The sequence below is a fragment of the Amblyomma americanum genome, chromosome 4 (genome assembly GCF_052857255.1).
Source record: "Amblyomma americanum isolate KBUSLIRL-KWMA chromosome 4, ASM5285725v1, whole genome shotgun sequence".
Classification (NCBI taxonomy): domain Eukaryota; kingdom Metazoa; phylum Arthropoda; class Arachnida; order Ixodida; family Ixodidae; genus Amblyomma; species Amblyomma americanum.
The window spans coordinates 46,760,308-46,785,268 of record NC_135500.1 but is presented as its reverse complement, the minus strand read 5'-3'; the positions used below and the strand labels follow the sequence as shown (position 1 = coordinate 46,785,268).

At 46.2% G+C, this 24,961-nt stretch overlaps 1 protein-coding gene across 1 annotated transcript in view; it reads left to right on the top strand.

Moving 5' to 3' along the window:
- The first annotated feature begins 856 nt into the window (after nucleotides 1–856).
- Nucleotides 857–24,961, top strand: part of LOC144130101 (uncharacterized) — a 116,874-nt gene continuing 92,769 nt past the window's right edge. The window contains exons 1-2 of the mRNA XM_077664123.1: nucleotides 857–926; nucleotides 19,763–19,803. Of these exons, the coding sequence (XP_077520249.1) occupies nucleotides 924–926; nucleotides 19,763–19,803 (44 nt within the window). The 5' untranslated portion in view covers nucleotides 857–923. The remainder of the gene's footprint in view (nucleotides 927–19,762; nucleotides 19,804–24,961) is intronic.

The window sequence follows — 24,961 nt, the reverse complement described above, 5'->3', positions numbered from 1 at the left end:
AAATCAAGAACGGAATATGGACACGGCTGGCACATGTATTGTTGAAAAAACATTGGTGATGATGTTTTGGGGTAGCGGGGTGGCGTCCGAGAGAAAGCGTGACATAGCAAGGGAGGGCATAAGTTCAGATGGATAGGTGGCGCATCTGTCGTAGTACAGGGCTGTGATGGTATCCATCTGGATGCTGGTGCAGGCACTGTCACTCTCCCTGACGCCCTAGGGTTTAGCGATAACAATGGTAATGCGATTTAATCTGCGACGGAAATTAGCAAAAGAGTGACTGGAAGATTGGTGCCTGAAAAGCAGAGACCACATAACGTTAAAAGTGTAGGATTAAAAATACATTTAAAGAAAATGGAGAGCATGTAGACCAATTTACAAAACCGTTAATGAAAAAAAAATTCCGAGCATGGTGGCAACTGCCACGCTCCCGCTTCGAAGCAAGCGCTCCTCCATCTATCCGTCAATTCTAATTGGCGATCAGTTGGTGTGGAATATGCCAAGCAGTGGGCTGAAACGGGCTAGTGATGGCTTCAAGCGGGGTACTGATCTAACAATGCTCGCTGAAATAAAGTTTGCTTACTTACTCACGCACCCGTTAGGATCTTAGCGCAGCTTGAAGCCATTGCGCCTTTATGGTGTCTGAGCCTGTGTCACATAACTCCACGTGCTAAAGCCACGCCCCCTCAAAGCATGCAAATAAAAAGAAACGATGTTTCGTTTCTATTTTTCATACCGTAATGGATTCACCAGCCGCTCTTTTTGTCGCAGAACAAGGAAGACACGCACTTATTGCCTTTCACTAACAACCTCAGTTCGCACCCGCAAGGAAATTTCACCAATCGTGCATCCTGGTTGAAGATGAAAAGGAAGAGGTTGTTGCCGGCGTCAGGGCACAACGAGAACAACAACAACGACGCAACATGGTAAGAGCGCAAGCGCACAAAGCGGCTTTGAAGCATGTCGCTGAGCACAGGCGGCTTATTTCAAGGTTCCGCTTTTCGCTTTAGAGGCGACGGCTGCTGCCCTTGCGAAGCTGCCGTGGATTGTAGGCAATGAATGGAATTCTATATGCTTTCTATAACTCACCAACTCGGACTAGCCCAGTGTTCGCCAGAGCCTGCGTCAGCAAAAAGCCAAATCCTCCATGTCACAGCGCGTCGAGCTGTCGATCCGGTACTTGTTGTTTCTGAATGTTATGAAGTTAACGCGCGCCGTCCTCGCGAGAAGTGCATTGTGAGAACTGCTGGATTATGCTGGGGGTGTGCACGAAAATCAGTTGAGTTTCTTAAGCCCGTGACAGGTTCAGTAAACGATCCTGTTGGAAAAGCAGGCCGTATTGAAGTTTGTCTCTTCTCATTCCCTTCCTTTTTCAGAGGAGGATGAATTTTAATGAAGGGCACGAGCTGTATGCTTTCTTTTTTCACTTCCTAACTTTGCTTTCAGATAAAGCCGTAGAATTTCTCTTAAGTAGAGGCACTTGATAGGCGTGGTACCAATCTGGTGGCTGCGAGCACCAACCTTAAAAAAATATAATGAAGCAGGCCTCATTTATTGGCGACTGTTGAAGGAGTTGGTTGTGGAGAGGCGCGTCCTATTTTCACAATGTATTTTTTGAATGTTCGTCGTGAGTAAATGGCTTTTCTCATGGTTTTCCGATCGAAATTTCTCGTTGAAATGGGGAGAAGAGGGGTCACTTGAATCTGCGTTTGAAATGGAGCAGTGCGGTGCGGTGTCGCAGCCACCGCAACCCAGCGGTGGCTGCAGTTTGTTTTCGCTCTGCCGCTCACCCCTTTAGTGTCCTAACGCGATCACATCGTTCAAAAGCATCCATACATCGTGGAGAAGCCGCAACGTGTCGTACTAGACTGCTTTTGAAAGTTCATAGCTTCGCCTACTGTTCTCATTTGCGGCGTTTATTTTATCCGAGGGCACAAGTCTCAGTGAAAAGATGTTTTCGTAATACAAACATTCGATCTTATCAGAGGTTTTCATTAATTGTTAATAGGACAGCTCTTGTGAGATGTGGCGTTTACAGCATGAGTCACCCCTCTACGTGGCGAGTATTTAGTTTCTAACTTGTTGAGATAGGTCTTTGTGCAGCCCACGCATTACTATTAAGCCCTGTCATTCAATGTAACCTTATTTTGGCTGGAATAAAGCAAGTTAACCAGACAAGAATAAGCGGATTGAACCTGCAGCCACTCTAACCACTGCATATCAAGCATGCTTCTTGCATGCAAGAGTTGTCTTTTCCTTATAACATGGAAGCTTGAGAAAGCAATACGGCTGACCTATATCCGCATAACTCTGGCTCTCATAGAAACAATAACTATTCCCAACGCCAAGGGCAGGCTCCTGTCACGAACGGAGCCAGATGCCAGCCACCGAGTTCTTCGCGCGCAGATCTCGCCGTCACTTGCCGACGGCCTGTGCAGGGATTATGTGATTCACGCATTAACCTCGAGGCATCTGTAGTGAAAAAGTCATGAAGATGCTTGCGGCGAGTCAGTGCATGCTTTGCTGTGTAACCGCTACGTAGCGGTCATCGAAACGGGCACATGCGACCATATGGAGCTCTCTTGTTTCCTGTTGTTGAGGAAGTTTATAAAAATATTAAACAGCATGCTATTGTTGAACTGAGTAGGCCTCGTGAGCAGCGTTCAGTTTCAGTAGCACAACAGTCCGAAAAAGGCCATAAGGATTGGTGCTGCGTGAAGGCATGGAATACGGTGATAATTGGTTTTTATGATGCAAGGTCACCCCTGGTTAAAGAGTACAAACACAAGGCACTTTGTCATCACGGATAGTCGCGTATGCATTCGTTGAACTTTTCTGGAAGTGCAATAAAACAAACGCAGCTGTAAAAGGCCTGAGTGTCAAAGACATGTAGACACGATACATTGGGCGTCGGACGGGTAATACGCCCGGCGGAATAAATAAAGAAAATGAGTATGGGGCATAAAAGAATGGTCAAGAATCGTATTTAAAGACCAGGTCAGGAAGCCTCAGCCAGTTGCGAGTTAGCGCATGTCCTTGTAGTCTTTGTTATTCCGCTTGTCTTTTTACGGCTTTTTAAACCAAGCTTAGCTACACTCCTTGCCCTACTAAGAAGGGCGAAGCCACTGCAGCTAAGGTTGGAAACTCAGCCATTTCGTCTACAATGACAGGAGTGTTGAGGTCATTTGGAATAAGAAACTCGATGTAAGAAACCTAAATCAGTTAAAAACCTAAAAATATTATCTAAAGCAAGCACTCGACCATCCTGTAGAAAGAAGTAGCGTGAAATGGTATTCTGTTTGTGTAGAAGTCTAGATAGTTCTGCCGCCTTTCGGCCTTTAACCTCAGCACTCCAATACGATGAAGTTAACTGAAATGTGGCTACTACGCCTCGTGCAGTGTGGCGCCCGTGTATTCTTTGAGTGCGTCGGTTTGTAAAATCCTAAATCTGCAGAGGGCTCTTCCTTGAAACCTATTTCGCTTTTCTATGGCACACGTCCCTATATTTAGTTCTGTTGCGGGCCGCGCGATGGTAGACCGGCCATGGCAACGTTGATAAGGAGGGGCGATATCACCAACCTCTGAGGGGGTGCCTTTATTGGGCATCGAGATTGTCTGTTCGCAGCTATCCAACTCAGATCGCGGCCATCCTGTCCGAAAGGAAGGCACATAAATAATCATAAATTCCTCTTCCGCTATTAAGTGTATTCAAACATTTTGCAATGCTGATTTGAGGAAAACTGCCAAGATGATGTTCTCTCCACGTTGAGGAATTTGGGTCAGCACCTGTAACTGGAGCTGTAGTAGACGCCCTGCGTACAGAGTTGAGGGGAGAACTCAAGCATCGTGAGAGGTAGAATATGGTTTCGCTCTAGGTAGTCTAGTTTTTGACTAATCGTGCAAAGAGCTTACCCAGACAAGATACGAGGGAAATGGGTCTTAGATGATCCACGACGGGTGGTTTTCCGGGCTGTGGCATCAGAATGATATCAGCGAGCCTCCACTCTTAGGGTACCGTACCTGTCTCCCATAGCTGGTGGAAATACAAACGCGAGAGCATTTAGGTTGCCGTGTTGCAAAAGCTACACGGTTTTTCCGTAGTGAAATTCCCTGATTGGCAGAGAAGTTTGTGATTTCCTCAGCAGCGCCTAATTTGAAAATCTGACTAGAATGTTCGACTGCCGACCGTTGGATTCCCATATGGAATTACTAACCCGACCCACGCTTCCACCTTAACCCTTCATCAAATCCGCATTCACCCACCTGCTAATCCCCACTAATCCAACTTAACGCACCCACTAGTTCCGACTAATTCACCTTAAGCCACTCCCTAATCCGCACGAATCCACTTTAATTCTGACACGGTAAAGCTTCGCGAAAAAACACACTCAAGACAGGGCACAGCATGAGAGCTATGCACCTTAATACACCAACTTATCCCCACTAATTCACTTCAATCCATTTTCGGAGTTGGGCCTATATACTTCTAAAATTTGGGGGTCATTTGGATTAATTGGGGATGGACCGACTTCCAAATGCGATCGCATTTTCTTTAAGAGTGGGGTTAAGACGTTCTTTTCGGCCCACAATGCTGATGATGGCATTGCTGATCTGTCTACGCCTTGTGCCCTGTTCTTCGTGGCGGATGCTACTACAGCGCTGACTTCCTCCTCTGTTATGGATCGGTCGATGATGATGATCAAAATATTTGTTGAACTACAGTTAGAGGGCCGATTATAACCAACCCCTATGCATAGCCTTCATACGAGGAAGCATTTGATTCGGAAGAAACCACAACAGTCAAACAGGAACTACAGACAGACTCAGGGTATACATGAGCCATATGTAAAAATACTGGAAGGTATCAACAACGGCTCCACAGGCATCATAGACCTTCATAAATAAAATTCCAATATGGAAGAGTGTCAGGCAAGGTGACGCGATCTCGTCAATGTTATTCACTGCTTGTTTACTAGAGGCGTTCAGAGGTTTGGATTGGGAACTGTTGGGGATAAGAGTTCATGAAGAATACCTCAGTAATTTGCGATTCGCTGATGACATATCTTGCTAAGTCACTCAGGGGATGAATTGCAATGCATGATCAATGACTTGGGCAGAGCAGAACGGTGGGTCAAAAATTAATACGCTGAACACAAAAGTAAAGTTAAACAGTCTCGAAAGTGAGCACGTTTATCATCGGTAGCGAGGCGCTGGTGGTAAGGGAACCTTTCGAATTGGGGCATGTAGTGACCGCAGGTTCGGATCATGGGAGAAAAATATTATACTTATAATAAACTGCACATCTCCAACCAAAAATTTTAACATTAACCCAACGTTTCGAAGCCAACTCGGCTCGTTCATCAGGGGTGACGGAGGGCAATAGCTAGCGTCTTTTAAGTATGTAGGGGAGGGGGGGGGGTCAAAGGAGAACGACAGCTGTGATGCGAATGGCACGGGGGAGAGGGAGGGGGTTTAGGCTGTTAGTCACGCTGGCGCACTGCAGGGAGGTGGTGAATGGCGACTTTTTCGTTGAGTTGAAGAGCGAAGTCCCTGGGCATATACTGGGGGTAGGTTTCGTTTTGTGCGGTTGATGTTGTTCGGGGTAGTTTGGATATGCCAGGACTCCAGAAGGAGCCTTTTGTGGTAATTTGTCTCCGTTCCGAGGATGCGGGTTTCTTCAAAGTTGATTCTATGGTCGGAGTCCTCGGAATGTTCGGCTACTGGATTGAGTTCTCTTGCGAATTTGCGGACGTCGTTCTTATGTTGCCGAATTCTTTCTTTGAAATTTTTGGGTTCGCTGATGTAGCTTGCGGCACAGTCGGCGCATGTAATTTTGTAGACAATGCCTTGGGCTCTTTCTCTTCGCGGCCGATCTTTGGGAACAGGTAGGCAAAGCGCAACAGAAAGAGCCCAAAGCATTGTCTAGAAAATTCCATGCGCCGACTGCGCCGCAAGCTACATCAGCGAACCCAAAAATTTCAAAGAAAGAATTCGGCAACATAAGAACGACGTCCGCAAATTCACAAGAGAGCGCAATCCAGTAGCCGAACATTCCGAGGACTCCGACCTTAGAATCAACTTCGAAGAAACGCGCATCTTCGAAACCGAGAGAAATTACCACAAAAGGCTCCTTCTGGAATCCTGGCATATCCAAACCACCCCGAATAATGTCAACCGCACAAAAGGAAACCTACCCCCAGTATATGCCCAGGGACTTCGCTCTTCAACTCAACCAAAAAACGTCGCCATTCACACCACCTCCCTACAGTGCGCCAGCGTGACTAACAGCCTAAACCCCCTCCCCCTCATATCGCGCCTTTCGCATCACAGCTGTCGTTCCTTTGACCCCCCCCCCCCCCCTCCATACTTAAAAGACGCTAGCTACTGCCCTCAGTAACCCCTGATGAAGGAGCCGAGTTGGCTTCGAAACGTTGGGTTAAAGTTAAAATTTTTGGTTGGAGATGTGCTGTTTATTATTAGTCTTCAAACCCAGCCAGACAGGCAAATCTGTTAAAATGTTTAGTTTTCAAAAATATTAAAAGCATAAGAATGAGGTGGAGCGCGTTTCGCCGGTTATGTCGGATCATGAATGGCAGTTTACCAATATCCCTGAAGAGAAAAGTACATAGCAGCTGTATCTCACTGGTACTCACCTATGGGAATGAAACATGGAGGATAACGAAAAGGGTTCGAGTTAAGGACAGCGCAGCAGAATGTGGAAACAAAAATGATAGGTGTAACGTTAAGAGACCGGAAGCGGGCAGAGTGGGTGAGGGAACAAACGCGGGTTAATTACATCCTACTCGAAATCAAGAGGAAGAAATGGGCTTGGGCAGGGCGCGTAATGCGAAAGCAAGATAATTGATGGTCTTTAAGGGTAACGGACTGCATAGCAAGAAAAGGGAAGCATAGCAGAGGGCGGGAAAAAATTTAGGTGCGCGGATGAGATGAAAACGTTTGCGGGGATACGGTGGCCGCAGCTGGCAAAGGACAGGCTTAATTGGAGATACATGGGAGAGGCCTTTGCCCTACAGTGGGCGCTGTCAGACTAATGATGAAAAGAATGGTGCGGAGGGGGGTAGTGCTTTTTGCCCGGTACTCCTTTGGTGCAAGCTGTTGCCTTAGCACTTTCACGAAGCTCACGTTGACTTCCGTCGTCAGAGCTAGAGAGTGCTGTCTCCCGCCCCTCGAGCGTTGACTAAGTTATAGTGTCAATGATTTGTTGTTTTTTTTCACAGACCCATACTATATGTTACATGTCTCTGTTCTCCCCGCAAAGCCTGTGTTTTGATTAAATGAAATCCGGGTTTATAGCGTCTAGTATATAAGAGGCGTTGAATGTCCGAGTCTCTGGTCTAGATAGCTAAATCTCGTTTTTAGTAAGGTTTTTGGCAGGCGGTGGATATGTGTGCCGCTCCAACCTGAGGTGTTGTAGTATCACGTTGTAGGTCGAGATGGTTGTTTCCTTCCCCTTTATATTCTTTTGTACAGGACGTATGACTGTCTCGCTCTCTGTATCTCTAGAAAAGAAGCGTCACAGTCGACAGGATGCATTACCCTGGGTCAATTAGGTCTTATGGGAAGGTTGTTACAATCTTGAAGGCCAGCGTGCTCAAGTGCCGAACAAGTTTGACAACTCTGATGGGGAAAGCGGTTTTTCAGATCGTCGGTTCGAAAACAGCAGTGGGTTAGTTAGATTCAGCAAAATCATATTGCATGGATGTTCCACGTGCGATAATACTTTCATGGCATATGCAATGCCTGTAAGAATTGCTCTGACGCTGAAATGACGATCGGTCCACCTCACCATAAAAACTAGCAACAAGGCTAGTACGAAGAGCGCCAGTGCCCGAACGGAGCCCAAGGTGCTGCTCTCTGGCGAGCATTTTTCAATGGGTTTTTTGTGCTGATTTTTGTTCGAGTCTGTACGTGATGGAACTAAACTATTCAGAAGACCCTACAACTGACGCGACAACTTATTTAGAAGGTTCATTTCTTAAATTTATTTTTACGTGAACCGCTTGATGTGCTGAAAGAAGGCAAACTTTTTGTGGATTGTGACACAAATAAACTTTGTGGTCTTTTAGTGCACTAGCACGAAAATCCCCACTTACCGATTTCGCCGTTCTCTGTCTGGCTAATGTCTGTCGGTCTGGGTGTCTGGATAATCTGTTCACTGTTTGCCTGGCGACTGTCTGTCGCTAATCGAGGTCACGCGACTTGTTACGTCTTCACAGCCTGCCCACTAGATTGCGTGCAAACTGCCTACCCTACCAGGCGGTAGTTCAATTAATGATTAGACGTGAGGGGTTGCTTGGGAAGAGCATTCAACCTGGCTTTAAGCCCCACCGGTGGCAGCACCTGTGATCCCAGAGAAGTGGCGCCTTGCGTAACCGCTGCAAAACTGCGCCAGGAGTGATATGATGACTCCCAGCGATATATCAATGTAAAGTAGAGAATGACTAATTCCGCATAAAAAGGCATTAACCCATTAACGGTATCAAGTCATACCCTTAAGGGGAAGCTTAAGTGTCCCCGCCAGTTTTAATGTGCTATAACTAAGGCCCTCCACTCATCCATTTCGGCTATCCTTTTCTGAAGTCTGCTTGACCTTGAAACGCGAGCCTCGAACCGAAACCGAAATGAAAAACCAAAGTGCTATCGCGCCTAATTCGCATTTGTACTAACCACGCTAAATCCTCCATCTTTTTGGACACCAATACTCTGCCCCTTTCATTATGATGTAGGGAGCGGGTTTCATGCCACGCTATTTAGAGAAGTGTACACACATCCCCTCTTCTTCCGCCAAGTGTAAATCTGTTTTTGTCTGCCCATTTGGATAGGTCGTTAGCTACCAACTGAATATGCCGTCCACACATGCAGAAATTTCATGACATGAAGCTTATTTGTACTTCGTCAACGCAAGCCTTTTAAGAGATGGGACTAGGCAGTTCGCTCTTCAGCAAAATCATTTTAAGGACGAAAAGTGTACTATGAGAACGCTACCTTGAGGAACAACGTTCTCGCCCATGAAATGCTTCGTTAAGAAATTTCTAACGCAAAGCTTGAAAGTCGTTGAATGATATTCAGCATATTCGCCGAGATTCTAAGAGCGGACAGATCACGTAAAATACCACAGGGCCAACTGGTATCTCCAAATCAAATAAAACGAATAAGCTGCGCTATTTTCGCCCAAAGGCATCCCTTGCATAAGATTCAAAGCAAACGAGTCGACCAGTTGTTGACCGGCCGGCCTGAATCCAGATTGGTGTTGGTCACGAAGTCCATTAAACTAAAGGAAGGAAAAGGCGACGATTGAACATCTTTTCGAAGAGCTGGCACGAACAGCTTGGGAGGGCAATTGGCCAGAAGCTCGCAAGTGAGGCTTCCTTGCCTTTCTTAAGTATTGGGATGAGAGTCGCCTTTTTCCAAGGCCGGACGCTCAGTTAACACATCTCCCTAACAACCTTCTGCTACTGTAATGTAAAAGGGCTGTTGTAACTTCCTCTGGACAGCCGTTTACCTTGAATAGTTTTTCGCTCCTTAGCTGGCTTGCGTCGTAAGAAACAAAAAGCATAGTGTACTGAGCTGAATACATATTCAAAATGTTGCCCTAGTGCGCCTGCTTGGTGGATGAGTGGGTCGAATGCAGCACAAATAGGCGTTGCATGAGCAAAATGCCTTTTGAGTACTCCTATGTAGTCCCCTAATTCCTTTTCCCCAGTGCAGGGTAGCCAACAGGAACCCCTTTCTGGTTAACATCCCTGCCTTTCCCTCCTCCTCCTTATCTATCTATCTATCTATCTATCTATCTATCTATCTATCTATCTATCTATCTATCTATCTATCTATCTATCTATCTATCTATCTATCTATCTATCTATCTATCTATCTATCTATCTATCTATCTATCTATCTATCTATCTATCTATCTATCTATCTATCTATCTATCTATCTATCTATCTATCTATCTATCTATCTATCTATCTATCTATCTATCTATCTATCTATCTATCTATCTATCTATCTATCTATCTATCTATCTATCTATCTATCTATCTATCTATCTATCTATCTATCTATCTATCTATCTATCTATCTATCTATCTATCTATCTATCTATCTATCTATCTATCTATCTATCTATCTATCTATCTATCTATCTATCTATCTATCTATCTATCTATCTATCTATCTATCTATCTATCTATCTATCTATCTATCTATCTATCTATCTATCTATCTATCTATCTATCTATCTATCTATCTATCTATCTATCTATCTATCTATCTATCTATCTATCTATCTATCTATCTATCTATCTATCTATCTATCTATCTATCTATCTATCTATCTATCTATCTATCTATCTATCTATCTATCTATCTATCTATCTATCTATCTATCTATCTATCTATCTATCTATCTATCTATCTATCTATCTATCTATCTATCTATCTATCTATCTATCTATCTATCTATCTATCTATCTATCTATCTATCTATCTATCTATCTATCTATCTATCTATCTATCTATCTATCTATCTATCTATCTATCTATCTATCTATCTATCTATCTATCTATCTGTCTATCTGTCTGTTTGTCTGTCTGTCTGTCTGTCTGTCTGTCTGTCTGTCTGTCTGTCTGTCTATCTATCTATCTATCTATCCATCCATCCATCCATCCATCCATCCATCCATCCATCCATCCATCCATCCATCCATCCATCCATCCATCCATCCATCCATCCATCCATCCATCCATCCATCCATCCATCCATCTATCTATCTATCTATCTATCTATCTATCTATCTATCTATCTATCTATCTATCTATCTATCTATCTATCTATCTATCTATCTATCTATCTATCTATCTATCTATCTATCTATCTATCTATCTATCTATCTATCTATCTATCTATCTAACTAGCCTGTTGTATACTTTTTGGCAGTATACACATTATTAGAAGACAGCAATGATGTCCACTTGGACACGCCTTTAATACGCCTGCCATTTGCATTCGCGTCCTTAAAGGACGCATTACACCATGCGCATTGCACCACGGTCTGTTCCTATTTACATTGTTCCTGATGTCTGCGGGGTACAGTGTTCTATGGCAAACACAGTTGAAAGTCATTGATATCTGGGTGTCCTATTGATGAACAGGGGAGAAATGAAACCTTTTTGAAATTCCTTCAGGCACCAGCCTCATCTTTATTATTCTGAAGGTGATTTTGTTGGGATCAATATTTTTTTGCATACGCTGGAACCATGGCGAAGGGGTCCCTTCCATACTGGTTATTAATAACAACGCACTCGATGGCTCCACGTTCCTCTTGTATACTTTTCACTTGAGGGTTATTGGTGAACTGCCATTCATGATATGAGAGAACCTACCTTATGTCCACCACCCTATTCTTCTAGTTATTTACCTCTCGTGATCCGGATCAGTAGCCTCTACCTAAGTAGACATATTCCGTTACCGCACGCGGCACCTCGTTACCAATTGTGAACTGCTGTCCCCTTGCGAGACTGTTGAACATTATTTGGGTTTATCGCATGTATTTTAGGCCCACCGTTCTGCTCTGCCTGTCTAACTCATTGGCCATGCGTTGTAGTTCATCTCCTGAGTGTCTTAGCAAGGCAATGCCATTAGCGAATCACGGATTACCTACGTATTCTCCATTAACTCTTATCCCAAATTGTTCCCAAATCCAGGCCTCGGAACACCTCCTGTAAACAGGCGGTGAATAGCATTGGGGAGATCGTGTCTCCCTGCCTGATACCCTTATTCGAATTTTAGTGCTGACTTCATGCAGGACTATGGTAGCTGTGCTGTCGTGATAGATATCTTCCAGTATTTTCCTATAAGACTATTCTACACCGGGATTCCGCAGTGCCAGCATGATTGCTGAGGTTTCCTCTTAGTCGAATGCTTTCTAGTAATTAATGAAGGCTGTATATAGGTCTCCGTTATATTCTGCGCATTTCTGTGTCACTTGATTGATGGTCTGATTATGGTCTATTGTCGAGTATCCTTTACGAAAGCCTGCCTGAGCATTTGGTTGATTGAGGACTATGGTTGTCCTGATTCTTTTTGCGATTACCTTAATAAATATGTTCTAGGCAACGGAGAATAAGCTGATCGGCCTGTAGTTTTTCAAGTCCTTTACGTCTTCTTTTTTATGAATTAAGAATATATTAGCGTTCTTCCAAGCTTCTGGTACGCTCGAAGTCATAAAGCAATGCGCAGGCACGTTGGCTATTTTTTCTAGTGCAATCTCTACTCCGTCCTTGAATAAGTCTGCTGTTACCTGAGCCTCACCAGCTGCTTTCCCCCTTTGCACTGCTCCTAACGCTTTCTTTACTTCCTCTTTCGTTACTGACGTTAAACTTCCTTATCTCTGCTGTCTTGCGCTTATTTATTAACATTGATACCTCTGCGAGTTCTATTCTTTCTGTAAGGTTAGACGCTTTATCGCATGTATTTTAGGCCCACCGTTCTGCTCTGCCTGTCTAACTCATTGGCCATGCGTTGTAGTTCATCTCCTGAGTGTCTTAGCAAGGCAATGCCATTAGCGAATCACGGATTACCTTATCTCTGCTGTCTTGCGCTTATTTATTAACATTGATACCTCTGCGAGTTCTATTCTTTCTGTAAGGTTAGACGCTTTATCGCATGTATTTTAGGCCCACCGTTCTGCTCTGCCTGTCTAACTCATTGGCCATGCGTTGTAGTTCATCTCCTGAGTGTCTTAGCAAGGCTATTTTTTCTAGTGCAATCTCTACTCCGTCCTTGAATAAGTCTGCTGTTACCTGAGCCTCACCAGCTGCTTTCCCCCTTTGCACTGCTCCTAACGCTTTCTTTACTTCCTCTTTCGTTACTGACGTTAAACTTCCTTATCTCTGCTGTCTTGCGCTTATTTATTAACATTGATACCTCTGCGAGTTCTATTCTTTCTCTAAGGTTAGACGCTTTCATGCTTTGTCGTTTCTTAATGAGCATAATAGAGAGAGACGGGCTAGTTTGTGACTATTAGTAGAGTGCATCTTGAAACCGCACAGAAAAAGACAAGGGACGAGGAACAAGGAAGACAAGAAGGGACAAGGGAGTCCGCGCTCTGTCCTGTTGGTTTCTTCCTCGTCTCTTGTCTTTTGTTTCCGCGGTTTCAAGATGCACTCTCTGAATGAGCGCTTTGGTCTCCTGAGATTGTTTGCCGGTATCCTGTCGAACCATCCTACCGCCCTTCTACAGCGCGCTCAGTAATTATAGCTTTGAGATTATCTTTCATGGTTTTAGCATTAAGATTGCCTTCCTCAGTTAGAACTGAATATCTGTTGTGGAACGATATTCTGAATTTCTCTGCTTTCCCGCTTACACTAACTCGTTAATGGGCTTCTGCATTATTAATTTCTTCCGTTCCCTCTTTACGTCTAAGTCAAATCGAGACGTCGTCATGCCATGGTGGCTACAAGCCCCTCTCCAAGGACCTCCACATCCTGCACGACTCCAACTAAGCGCATGATATGAAACCTATTCCATTTTTAATCTCACTATTGGGGCTCTTCCATGTGCACTGTCTGTTCTTTCGTTTCCGGAAGGTATTCATGATCCATATATTATTTCTCTTTGCGAAATCTACTAATGACTCCCCCCCCCCCCCAGCTATTTCTTAGAGCCTATGAGATAGTCGCCTATTGCCTGACCTCGCCTACCTCCGCATTGAAGTAGCCCATCAGTACAGTGTACTGTGATTTTACTTCGTTCATTGCCGATTCTACGTCTGCATGGAAGCTTTCAACGATCTCGTCATCATGGCTGAATATAAGCGCGTAGGCCTTCACCACCTTCAGCATATACCTCTTATTAAGCCTAATTACGATAGCTGCCACACTCTAGTTAATACTATAGAACTCCTCTATGTTGGCAGCTATATCCTGATTAATGAGAAATCCCACGCCTAGTTCTCGTCTGTCCACTAGTTCACGGTAGCACAGTGCGTGCACGCTCATTAGTACTGTACACGCCTCATCTGCCGCCTAACCTCACTAAGCCCTATGGCATCCCATTTAATACCCGCTAATTCCTCGATTGGTTTATGGTTTAGGTGTGTTTAACGTTCCGAAGCGACTGAGGGACGCCATAGTGAAGGGCTCCGAAAATTTCGACCACGTGTGGTTCTTTAACGTGCACTGACATCACACAGTACATGTGCCTCTACAATTCGCCTCCATCGAAATTCGACCGCCGCTACCAGGATCGAACCCGCGTCTTTCGGGTCAGCAGCCGAGGGCCATAACCACTGAGCCACCGCGGTAGCCTAGTAGTTCCTAGAAGAGCACTGCTATGCTAGGCTAGCCTCATTGGATATGGTTCCAGCGAAAAAGAAAACTGGGACGACGTAATTATATTCAAAACTTAAGAGAATGTATCAGTTCACCAAAACCTGGAGTCTCTAATCTTCTAAACAACGCCTAAACACTAAATAAGACTGATGGCAGCTTACATCCTATCTATGCCAAATGATTAAAAACGTTACTAAGTGCAACAAAACGCTGATGTGTCCAGCCGGTTTATTCGTCCAGAATAAAGCAGCCATAGCACTTCCTAAATATTTTTAACGCGATAGCGTTAACGCTGCCTTTCTCCGGAAAATCCGGTGTCGTCGTCGGCGTTGTGAGCGAAAAATCAGCCAGGGTAGGGGGACTCAGGTGGCTACCTATCCAGCCAGGGTGGCCTTGTCCGGGTGGCTGCTCACCGTAGCACGTGCCAGAGGTTGCTCGAGTGAGCAACTTGGGCATCACAAGCGCCACCGATGGCCTAACCTTGCATCGCAGGGCAGTGGCGAAGCGCTTGACTCCTGCACCACTGCGCGAGCAGTGTATGAGGACCTCCAAAGATTTATGAATGTAAAATTGAGAATGACCAATCCCTCTAACCCATTACGCTATGAATATCTTCGCCGCGAACCATACAGGTCCCGTCGAGCTCCTAAAAAGGAGCCGCTGAACGGAGCCTAGCGGTCGCTTTGGAAATTCGGCTGATGCCGTCGTCCACTCGCCGCCAACAGCGTGGACGACGTTGGCATGTTGTAGATGTGCGCCTTTCTATAAGGACGCTCGAGAAACTGCATCAGTTTGGAGAACTAAATGCGTAAACGCGCCAAGATCGTTAAAGATTGTCAAGTAACAGGATGAAGATCGTCCAGTCAGCATTTTTAGGGCGAAAGCACTTGTACGCTCACCAACACTGACCAATAATCTTGTCACCGTACGCACGCACGTTCACCTTATGGTCTTGGGCCGTTTCTTAGTAACTGTGGCAGGCTCGGGTAAGTTCGGAAGAACGTGGCGCCAGCTGCGCGAGAGGTTGCTCGGGAAGAGCAACATGGTTTGCACAATACCTACCTGCTGCTATGGTAGAAACAAGCACCTGCCAGTGCAGTGGCGCATCGCTTAACCTCTGCGCTGGTAATGGTATGTGGACTCGCCGCCATTATGACTGGTAAGTATAAAATGTCCAATCCTGCACATATGGGCATTAACCCATTAAGGCTGTCGCGTCATGACCTGAAGTCTGAGCTTAAGTGTCCCCTCCAATTGAAGAACGACCTCCCGTTTTCAATCGCCTATTTGGTGTAACTACTTTAAACCCCGACCAATTTAGCTTTTCTTAACACGATCGTCCGGTAAACCCTTTTCGAGTTGCGTGCTAGTTTGCCTCTCTTCCTTCCGCACTGCCTTGCGTCCCCACTACGTGACAGTGTGAGCCGTGTGGGAAGCATATAGAATCATGGCAGTCGGCAAATGAAACATTTCATTACTGTGGTTGCATTGAGCAGGAATGACGACCATTTCGGTAAGGTGGCGGAGGCCTACAGCATTGCAAAATCTGTTTGCACGTGTATTTTTTCCGATAGTCGGGCTGATAGTGTCGAAAAGTGTAAAATTAGCCTAGAAAGAAATCTATCGTTCCATAGTGCAGATTTATTTAAAGAGCACAACTTTACAAAATGTGATTAATAAAAATTTACGATGCCTTAGCTACTCAAAACAGATTACAGAAAAGCTCCCCTGCTGATAACGTACGCTGTATGGAACCCCGGATTTCCTACCAATCCAGAAGAAATTGCAATAAACGAGGGTTAAAATTCCTTTTGCCTGCAATTCAAAATCAGATGTTTAAGGGAATACCCACTGTGATGGCTCAGTGGCTTTGGCGTTCAGCTGCTGTTCCCAGCCTCACTGACCATATTTCGCTGGAGGCGAAATGTTCGTGCGCTGCTCGACATCAGTGCACGTTCAGGAGTCTCAGGTGGTCTAAAATAAATCGAAGCCTTTCACTACGGTGTCCTTCGCGAGCCATGGGTCGCTTGGAAACCTTAACCACTGCCATTTGCAGGTTAAGAAAACAAACACAGAATTTCATTCCGAAACTGGCATCAGCCGCGAGAACTAGAAAAGCCATTTCGGCATAAATATTCATCGCAAAGGATCACCCTTTGAGGGTTAAAAACTTGCTTACAGAGGTGAAGTTCTCGGGCATTCTTTTTATGTCCAAACACCGCATGCCTCAAACTTCTTCTGCCTGATATCAACCTTCTGCCTGGTGCTTTTTACCACGCTTTGAGTGTATAAACACGTTGTGTAACCTTTTCTATTTCGAAAAACCCTTCCCTGCATCAATGCCTAAATGGCAATGCATGTACTGAATAAATAAAAAGAAGTGAGTCTTATGTTTGCATTATGTGAGCGATGATTCCTTGTTTCTTATTTAATGCTGCCTTGCTTTGCTTCCCTATGACTGTGCATATAATTTGTACGACATTAGCCGTTCGCTGTTATGCAGCCCTGTGTGCTGGGGGGTCGCGCTTACTCAAGTTTTTTTCACACTTGTTTGCGTGGCCTCCTCGCAAAATTCTCCTGGATAAAAGAAAATTCAGTTATATTGCATTCAGAACGGGGTTTAGGTAACTTTGGATACTCCGTTTTTTCCCGGCTGCGCTGTAGTGTTTAGTAATTTTAGGTTAATTGAGCTGAGACAAGAAAACACAGGAAGGATCACGATATATTCACGCGCCAAAACTTGTGTTATTTTGTATAGTGTGTGTTTCCTTGCGGATTTCCGCTTTATTTTATTTATATTTCAATTTCTGAGGGAGCGCTGCTTTCGCTGTGCTATTCTTCTGCGACAGTCTTGTTCACGTTCATTTTGTAGCGATAGCTACATTACAGTAGCATTTTAAGCCTTCAGCGTGGCGGCGGCGCCACGCTGTGACGTGGTTGGTCACGTGGTGCAGAGCAGCTGCCGGCGGCGTGGCGCCGTGGCTGATCCCGTGGTTCGTCACCTGGTTGGTCACGTGACCAGCCACGTGGTGCGCAACAGCTGCTGCTGCAGGCGAAACCGAGCTGCCACAGCTGTGGGCATGCGCCGTGTCAAGTGGGACGAAGATGAAGAAGGAATGCCCAGCGAAACGGAGCGGCCAAAAGACTGACTTTGCAATTCAAATGAGCAAGTTCCACTCGGCCAGCTGTTGCTATTGCGTCACTCCAGGTTTAACAAGAGCTAAACCACCACCAATTTTTTTACTACGAACGAAGCGCCCTGTTTCAACGTGACAGCGTTAAGGCTCCTTTTCAGCGGGGAAACTGCTGCAATTAGCACTGGAGCGTCGAGAAAATCGGGGTTGGTCCAGAGGGCCATGACGTCACAATATTATCTCATTGCAATTTGTTTTAAGCGCAGAACTGCACAGGTAGGAACGAAGTTGACTGGAGAGAGCGCTAACCAAGTTGTCTGGAACTGCACTCCACATAGGGCAATGACGGAAACAAGTTGTCGTGGCTTCAAAGAGTAGAGATAAGGAATGCCTGTGGAACTAGACTGTCAACTTCGTCAACTCCTGTTCCGGTCAACAGTCTTGTCAACTTCGTTCCTTCCTGTGATGTTATTCTGCACTTGAACCCAATTCCAGTAATGCCCCAACTAGCCTGCAAAAACACCCTCGCAACATTATCTCGCGCGGGTAATTTAAACTGCCCACAACAGTCGCACAGTACGGAAGTGATGACTGCACTACACAATTACGACCGTCACCCGTAAGGGCCGCCAGCACCTCTAAACTAAAAATGTCGAAATAAACGTTTTCCAACTCCAAGTCATCGGTCCTCAGGGTCATGACGTTGTTCCACCAACATTACGCAGCGCTTCTGAAGAAAGAAAAGCGACTGCGCTGAGAAGGAAAATGCTCGATTCAAGACGAACCGTTCTTGAGCCGATTGCGTTAAAGCTCGACCACTGAGGAACGTTCATTCAGTGGGTTAGTTCAAGGAATTTATGCGGCCACCTCGAACATCATACTTACAACAGTATAAATAAAAAATAAAAAGATAGAAATGCAATCAAAACTGCAAAATTTGGAGGACGCTTAAGCTTCGCCTTTAAGAGAGAGTCGACAGCGTGTCGCAGCGTTGCCGAGGAGTACACGGAACAACATCGCCCGTTCGGCGCGACGCGTGGCCCGTTGGAGAATTTAAGGAAAGGACGCCTGTCTCACATATATCGGCGGACACACGAATCGTGCCGTAAGGGAATGAGAATGAAATGAACAATTGCTTTTAAGGAAAGAAAATGACGCCTGTCTCACATTTCTCGCTGGACATCTGAATCGCGCCGTAAGGGAAGAAAAAATCGATCTATCGATCGATCGATCAATCAATCAACCAATCCATCAATCAATCAATCAATCAACCAATCCATCAATCAACCAATCCATCAATCAATCAATTCTTAACGCTGTCGCGTTAAAATCACTTCCCTTACGGCGCGGTTCAGGTGCCCACCGAGAAGCGCCATTTTTCGCTCCCGGCCAAAGACGCCGACGCCAACGACGCCGGCTTTTCTGCGACACGAGCTCCTTAACGCTGTCGTGTTAAAATCAAATATGAAGAGAAGAACAGGGACCGCGTCTTCGAAGTGATATGTAAACAGGACCCCAGGTCGCCGAAGGGACCTAGTGACGCTACGATCGCTTCATAATATTAAGGCGAAACTTAATAGTCTCCCGAATTTCGCATTGCCCTTCAGCAGCTGTAGTAGACGTTGTAAGTTTGTCAACAGAAATAATCAAAGCTGTCTTCTTCAGAGGCGATGAAGCTCGCATTCGCTCTTGACAGTGGTGTGCTGACGCATTTAAATTCGAACCTGGTAGCGAGGTGGCTGTCTTTATTTCACTTGTTTGAATTTTTTTATCTTAAGTAGATACTTGTTCTTTCTTTTGGCTTTATTTCCGTAATAGAAAAGAAAACCATGAAGGCGGTAAAAAAAAATCAGTCTCGCAATACCACTAAATCTCTCAATCTCCGGTGCAGCATGTACTACCGGGAAATGAACAAGATTGGATGTGTACAAGAAAAAGGGGCTGACTCAAAAATTGCGCAATTTTAACGATGCTGCCTATTGGCTCATCCTTTCAAGTTGATCGCTGCCACTTGATTTTAATGGGACTCTGGGAGCACAGCCATTTTTTTTTCTGCCCCGACACGGAGGTGGGCTTGATCGCTTATCGCGCAGCAACGGTCCCCGTTCACTGTTGCCCACTTCTGGCGCTGTGACTTTGGCTCCGAGGCACGAAGACGGTTATTCTCGCTGTGACGTCGCTTTCTTGCCACAGATTCCTTGTTGATGTCGTTCTCCTTACGCGCGTGCGCACTTGCACGTTCCTCGGAGACTGAGCGAAGATTGTGTCTGCGCAGGCCCAGCAGGCAAGGCGTCCGCCGTTGGTCCTGGAAGACGGGTGAGTTGGGCGTAATTTCTTCGAGGAAGTCGCATTGTCCGCCAGGTCAACCGCATGCAAGGACAAGGCTACGCGCGAGGGATCCGTGAATGAGGAAGAGCTGCACTCCGCAACCCCGGTGATGTCACGAGCAGCCTCAATTTGGGGCCGAGGAAAACGAGCCGCCGCGAGAGGCGGAACCCGCGCTCGCCGCCGGTCCCGCAATTAGGGCGGCAGAAGTGTAGGCGACTGTCTTTTCTGCCGTGGCGAAAAGCTCCCATTGTTCTTACGGGTGGCGTTATGCCCCCCTCACCCCGTACGAAGGTGTTGTTTGGACAGGCTGTACACCATGCACGCAAAAAAGGCGACCTGCACCGGGGCCTTTGTAACGACCGACGTACGAATGCGGAGCTGCGTGAATCAGACGCGCAAATTCATTTCGCGGTGGCGACATCGCTGGAGCGTCGGTGGTCGCGTGCGTGAAAGCGTAAACATCCCCGTACTGCTGCGGTGTTGAGCTCGTGGTCATTTTTTGATGCACATGCTACGTCAGAACGGCGCAGAGGCTTTCCCGCTTCAATAAAAAGGAAAACGCGTCATATATGGCACAAAGCACCGACAGACCATGACAGTCGCTGCGCAATTTTTTTTATCTCACGTTCAGTGCTGTTATAGATGGTCCCATTTTGAGGTTGCGCTGCTATGCGCAACATAATGGCGATTTCCACTGGTCGTGCTGGACCAGGTTTTCTTGCTCCGCGACGAAGAACTCGAGTTCCACTGGTCGACCTGGACCGACCGCGCGAATTCCGCTGGTCGTTTGGAGCAACTCCGTTCCATACGGTCGCACTAAGTTGATCCGCTGACCAGCGGCGGATCTCACCGGAACTTGTAGTCGGGCGATGTCGTCGCTTCCGAAACAGATTTTGATTTTTGGCTCGGCGGCTGCGTTTTTACGGAGGAAAAACGCTAAGGAGCCCGTGTGCTGTGCGATGTCAGTGCACGTTAAAGATCCCCAGGTGGTCGAAATTATTCCGGAGCCCTCAACTACGGCACCTCCTCTTCCTTTCTTCTTTCACTCCCTCCTTTATCCTTTCCCTTACGGCGCTGTTCGGGTGTCCAACGATATATGAGACAGATACTGCGCCATTTCCTTTCCCCAAGAAAACCAATTATTAATTATTATTTTTGGTTATTTTTAGCGCGTGAAGGAATGCCAGCGGAAAACAGTGAATACCGTTTCGCGCGCGCGCGTTTGGCGCGTGTATGTCTTCGTCACCTGCATCATTGCGGTTACAGCTCTCAATTATGACATCGTATGGAATGGCAGTAGCCGTCGCGTTGTCTGATGAGAGCTCGTCGGAATCTGAGTCCGCACACTCAGACAGCAGCAGCGACAACGAAAAGTACCTCTTCGAAGCATTTTTCGGAAACATTTCGCAGAAGCCCCGGCGAAGGGCAATTTCCTCTTCGGAAATCTTTGGAAATTGCCCTTCGCTCGGCAGACATCCGATATATATTCATTTATGAACTTACCTAGAGCATAATTGTGCTCCTCATTGTCTACAAGGTTCAGCAAAATGCGGTGCACCTCAGACGTAACATGAACATAGCGACTGGTAGGTTCCACCGCGAAAGAAGTGGCTGCTCACCGCTATTCTCGCCAAATCTCGTCGTCTGCTTACGCGTATTTTCGCGCTGGAATTGCCAGACGTCAACTTCCGGAACAAGGACTTCCGCTGCGCCCTCTACATGTTGCGCTGATCGACAACGGTCGCTGTGCTCCGAGGCGGTTTGGGGCGCTCTTTTGCGATTCGAGCGTCTCGCTTCGGATCCACCAGTGGAATTCGCCATAAGAATTCATGCATGGTAAAAGTGACGCTTGCGATTAAAAGCATTACCCCTCGTTGGGAGCATTACCCCTCGTGGCAGCTGCCTTATAGAAAAGCAACATCTTGATCGCAGACAATAAAGGGCGCCGCATTATAAAGCTAACTTCGTCCCCCTCCAACGTCCCAGCTTAAGCTTCAGAAATTTCTCTTTTCTGTGGTCCGCGGAACGGGTAAAGCTGGTCGTTTTTTCGGAAAACAAAAATTCCTTGCTTTCACTGGCTTTATAGTGTGAAGCTAGATTGTGCATAGCGCTCAGCTGGGAGCATGTGCATTTTAGGGTTTTTTTGTTTTCGATTGTGAAGTTAACACTATGGAAAGCAACGATAACGACACAGCAACCATACACAACGACCACTGGCTTTGAACAACAGCGCAGCGTACCGATAATTTTATGTAAAACACATCAGAATGTGCCCATTTTGCTTCTGGTGTATAGTGATCAACCGCGGTTTGAACAGAGAGAAAACCTACTGGTACGATGCAGACGAGACGATGCTTTCATACTTAAACCACTGCGAGTTCAAGAATTAAATCACTTGCCAGTTCGCGCTTCGTCTGGTCTGTGTCGTTTACCATTAGCCTTTTTCTGTGGTCAAACGACGGGGTTGCTGACCATCGTCCTATGTAACACTGGTCACAGGCGCGCGGGTTCTGACACATTGCACGTATTCCTTAAAGTTTGCCGCGTGTCTCAAACGTTGCCATTGCTGTTGAATCCCAAGACGGGCTGCCTATATTGCATCGGGCGTAATACAGGTCGGCGTTAAGTGAAGCCCTCGCAGGGCTTCAATAACATGACCTTTTGTGCAAAAAGCGCTCGTGTAAGTCTAAAAGGTGGTCACGTGCGTTGATTGCAGCCCAGTTTGCATTAACTCATTTATTGGTCTGTAATCTCGTTGTCCTGAACACGTCAAGGAGGAGGAGGAAAAACTTTATTAAAGTGAAGGGGAGTCGGGCGAGCTTGTGGGTGGGGCCCTCATTGCAGGGCTCCACTGGCTTGAGCTTCCCTGCGCTATAAGCACCTGACTGACAACTGCCCTCCCATACAAAAAAAACAGCAACAAAAAGCAAACATTCGAAGCATTTGACAACAGCCAAATTATATCACAAAACTCAAGCTAAAATGACTATACTATACAGAAAACAGAATGGCGTTCCGAGAAAAAAAAAGAGACCAATGTTTACTCACACGGCAATGCTAGGACAGTACTAGCATGTCACGCACAACTTTTTTATTGCCTTGGTCACTTCGGTCTTCTATTGCCATAGAAAGTAGCGGGGGGTAAACATTTAAAAGCCGCAGTATCGCAAACGTCATCTTTTGGTGGCCATAATTTGTTCGGGACAGTGCAACATGGAAATTGTTAGAAACTTGTATACTCCAGGCTTGTGCAGGTATGTATTCTCAAATATAGCTTTCCTGCATTTTATTAGATCCTTTACGCATATAGCCAGTTTTTATCACGCATTATCTGTATATAAAGTAACTTGTGTTTTGTAAAAGCCTGCCCTGTGTCTTGGCTGAGTGAAAGAATAAATATAGCACGGATAGCCATTTTTTTGCAGTGACGATAACTTTGCTATATTAGGAAATGTTGTGTCCCATAATACAAGTAGCCCATAATGTATATAGGAGTTAACTATCGAGTAGTATAGTTGTAGTTTTCATTTGACAGGTACAATTGATCGCAGTCTGTTGATTATGCCCACTGAGCACGACACTTTACTGCGCAAATAGTTTGCATGGCTGCTCCTCAATAGATGTTGCTCGAAAATTACTCCCATAAATTTTAATGAGTCCTCAAGAACTGGAGCTGAATTTTGAAACTTTAGTAGAAAACTATCAGTAATAGCCTTTTTGTTTGCTCAAAGTTCGACATACTTACTCCCACCGCTCAAAAGACGTGTTTTCCGTCTGTAGAGCGATTCGTTTGGCCCCACATCCCCCCGAAATGAGGAAGAGTGTAGGGCGGGCCTGGCACCAGGGACAGGGGTCGGAGTGTAATGTTGAGTGTATGAAATGTAGTCTATGGAGGATCGGAAATGTGTTCGTTTTTATCTGCCGCCAAGAGACGGCATCTGGGGTGTTTAATTTCCTATGAGGTGGAGGGAAGTGTCTCCTTTGAAGAAGCTGAAACTCGAGGCGTTCTTTATACCTAGAAGGTAGACGGGAAAAGCGGGAACGCTTTGTGGCCCCGCTCGGTTGATGATGCCTTGAGCTAGAGCATGTGCTCTCTCATTTCCCTCCTGTCCTTTGTGGCTAGGGTCCAGGCTATTCGGTGGTGCTTGGTGAGGGGTGTAGTGCCCATGAGCCGCCGGACGTGCTTGGGAACTCCGCCTCTCAGGAAGTTTCTACACGCGTGTTGCGAGTCTGTGATCACATGAGCGCCTTGGCCTTGGGACTCGTAATGCCACGGCGGTGGTATCCGCGGCCGCTGGTGTTTCGGCTCTTACAGAAGCAGTGAATAGAGTGGAGAAGCGGTGGTCCACTGCCGCCACTGCGTACTTGTCATGGTCCGGGTATGCCGCGGCGTCAACATAAACCACGTTCGGGGAACTGGCTAGGCGTCGGCGTAGGTAGGATACTCTCTCTCGACGTCTGCCTGTGTGAACGTCTTTCGGGGCCACGCTGATGTATTTCCTGTGCTGTTTTCTAAAGAGGATTGCGCATGTTGTGCGCGGATGCCCGCAACTGTGCCTACTCGGCGTAGGATAGCTCGTCCAGCTTGGGTGCTCTGAAGTCTTAGTGTTTGAGGTGCACGGATGGCTTGTTATTTCCGTAAACGTGTTGAAGATTACTAGTGCGGTCAGATGCTTCGTCGAGGTGTTTTTAGGAAGGTTAAGGGCCGTCTTGTATACCCCGCTTAGGATGGTGTCAACTTGCTGCTCCTCTCCCTTTGTTAGCGTGTGAAAGTGTAGTCCGTGTGTGATTCGGCTAAGTACCAGTGCTTGCACCAACCGAAGAGTGTCTTCTTCTCGCATTCCTTGGCGATGCTTGGTAATGTGGCTGAATATGTGAGCTATCGGGTTTGCGGTGGTTTTGAGAGTCTGGATTGTGTGGTTAACATGGAGGTTACTCTGTATCCAAAGACCAAGAATGCAGATCAGGTTAACTTCCCTGATGGCTTGACCCTCGATCGTGAGGTTGATGGGACCTGGAGAGACGTATCTCGGGCCATGTACTCGTATGACCTCCGATTTCTCTGGGGTGCAGTGGAGGCCGCTTTGCGAGGCGAAGTCCTCGGCGACCCGGGCCGCTGATTGTAGGGTGGTTTCTTTCTGGCCCA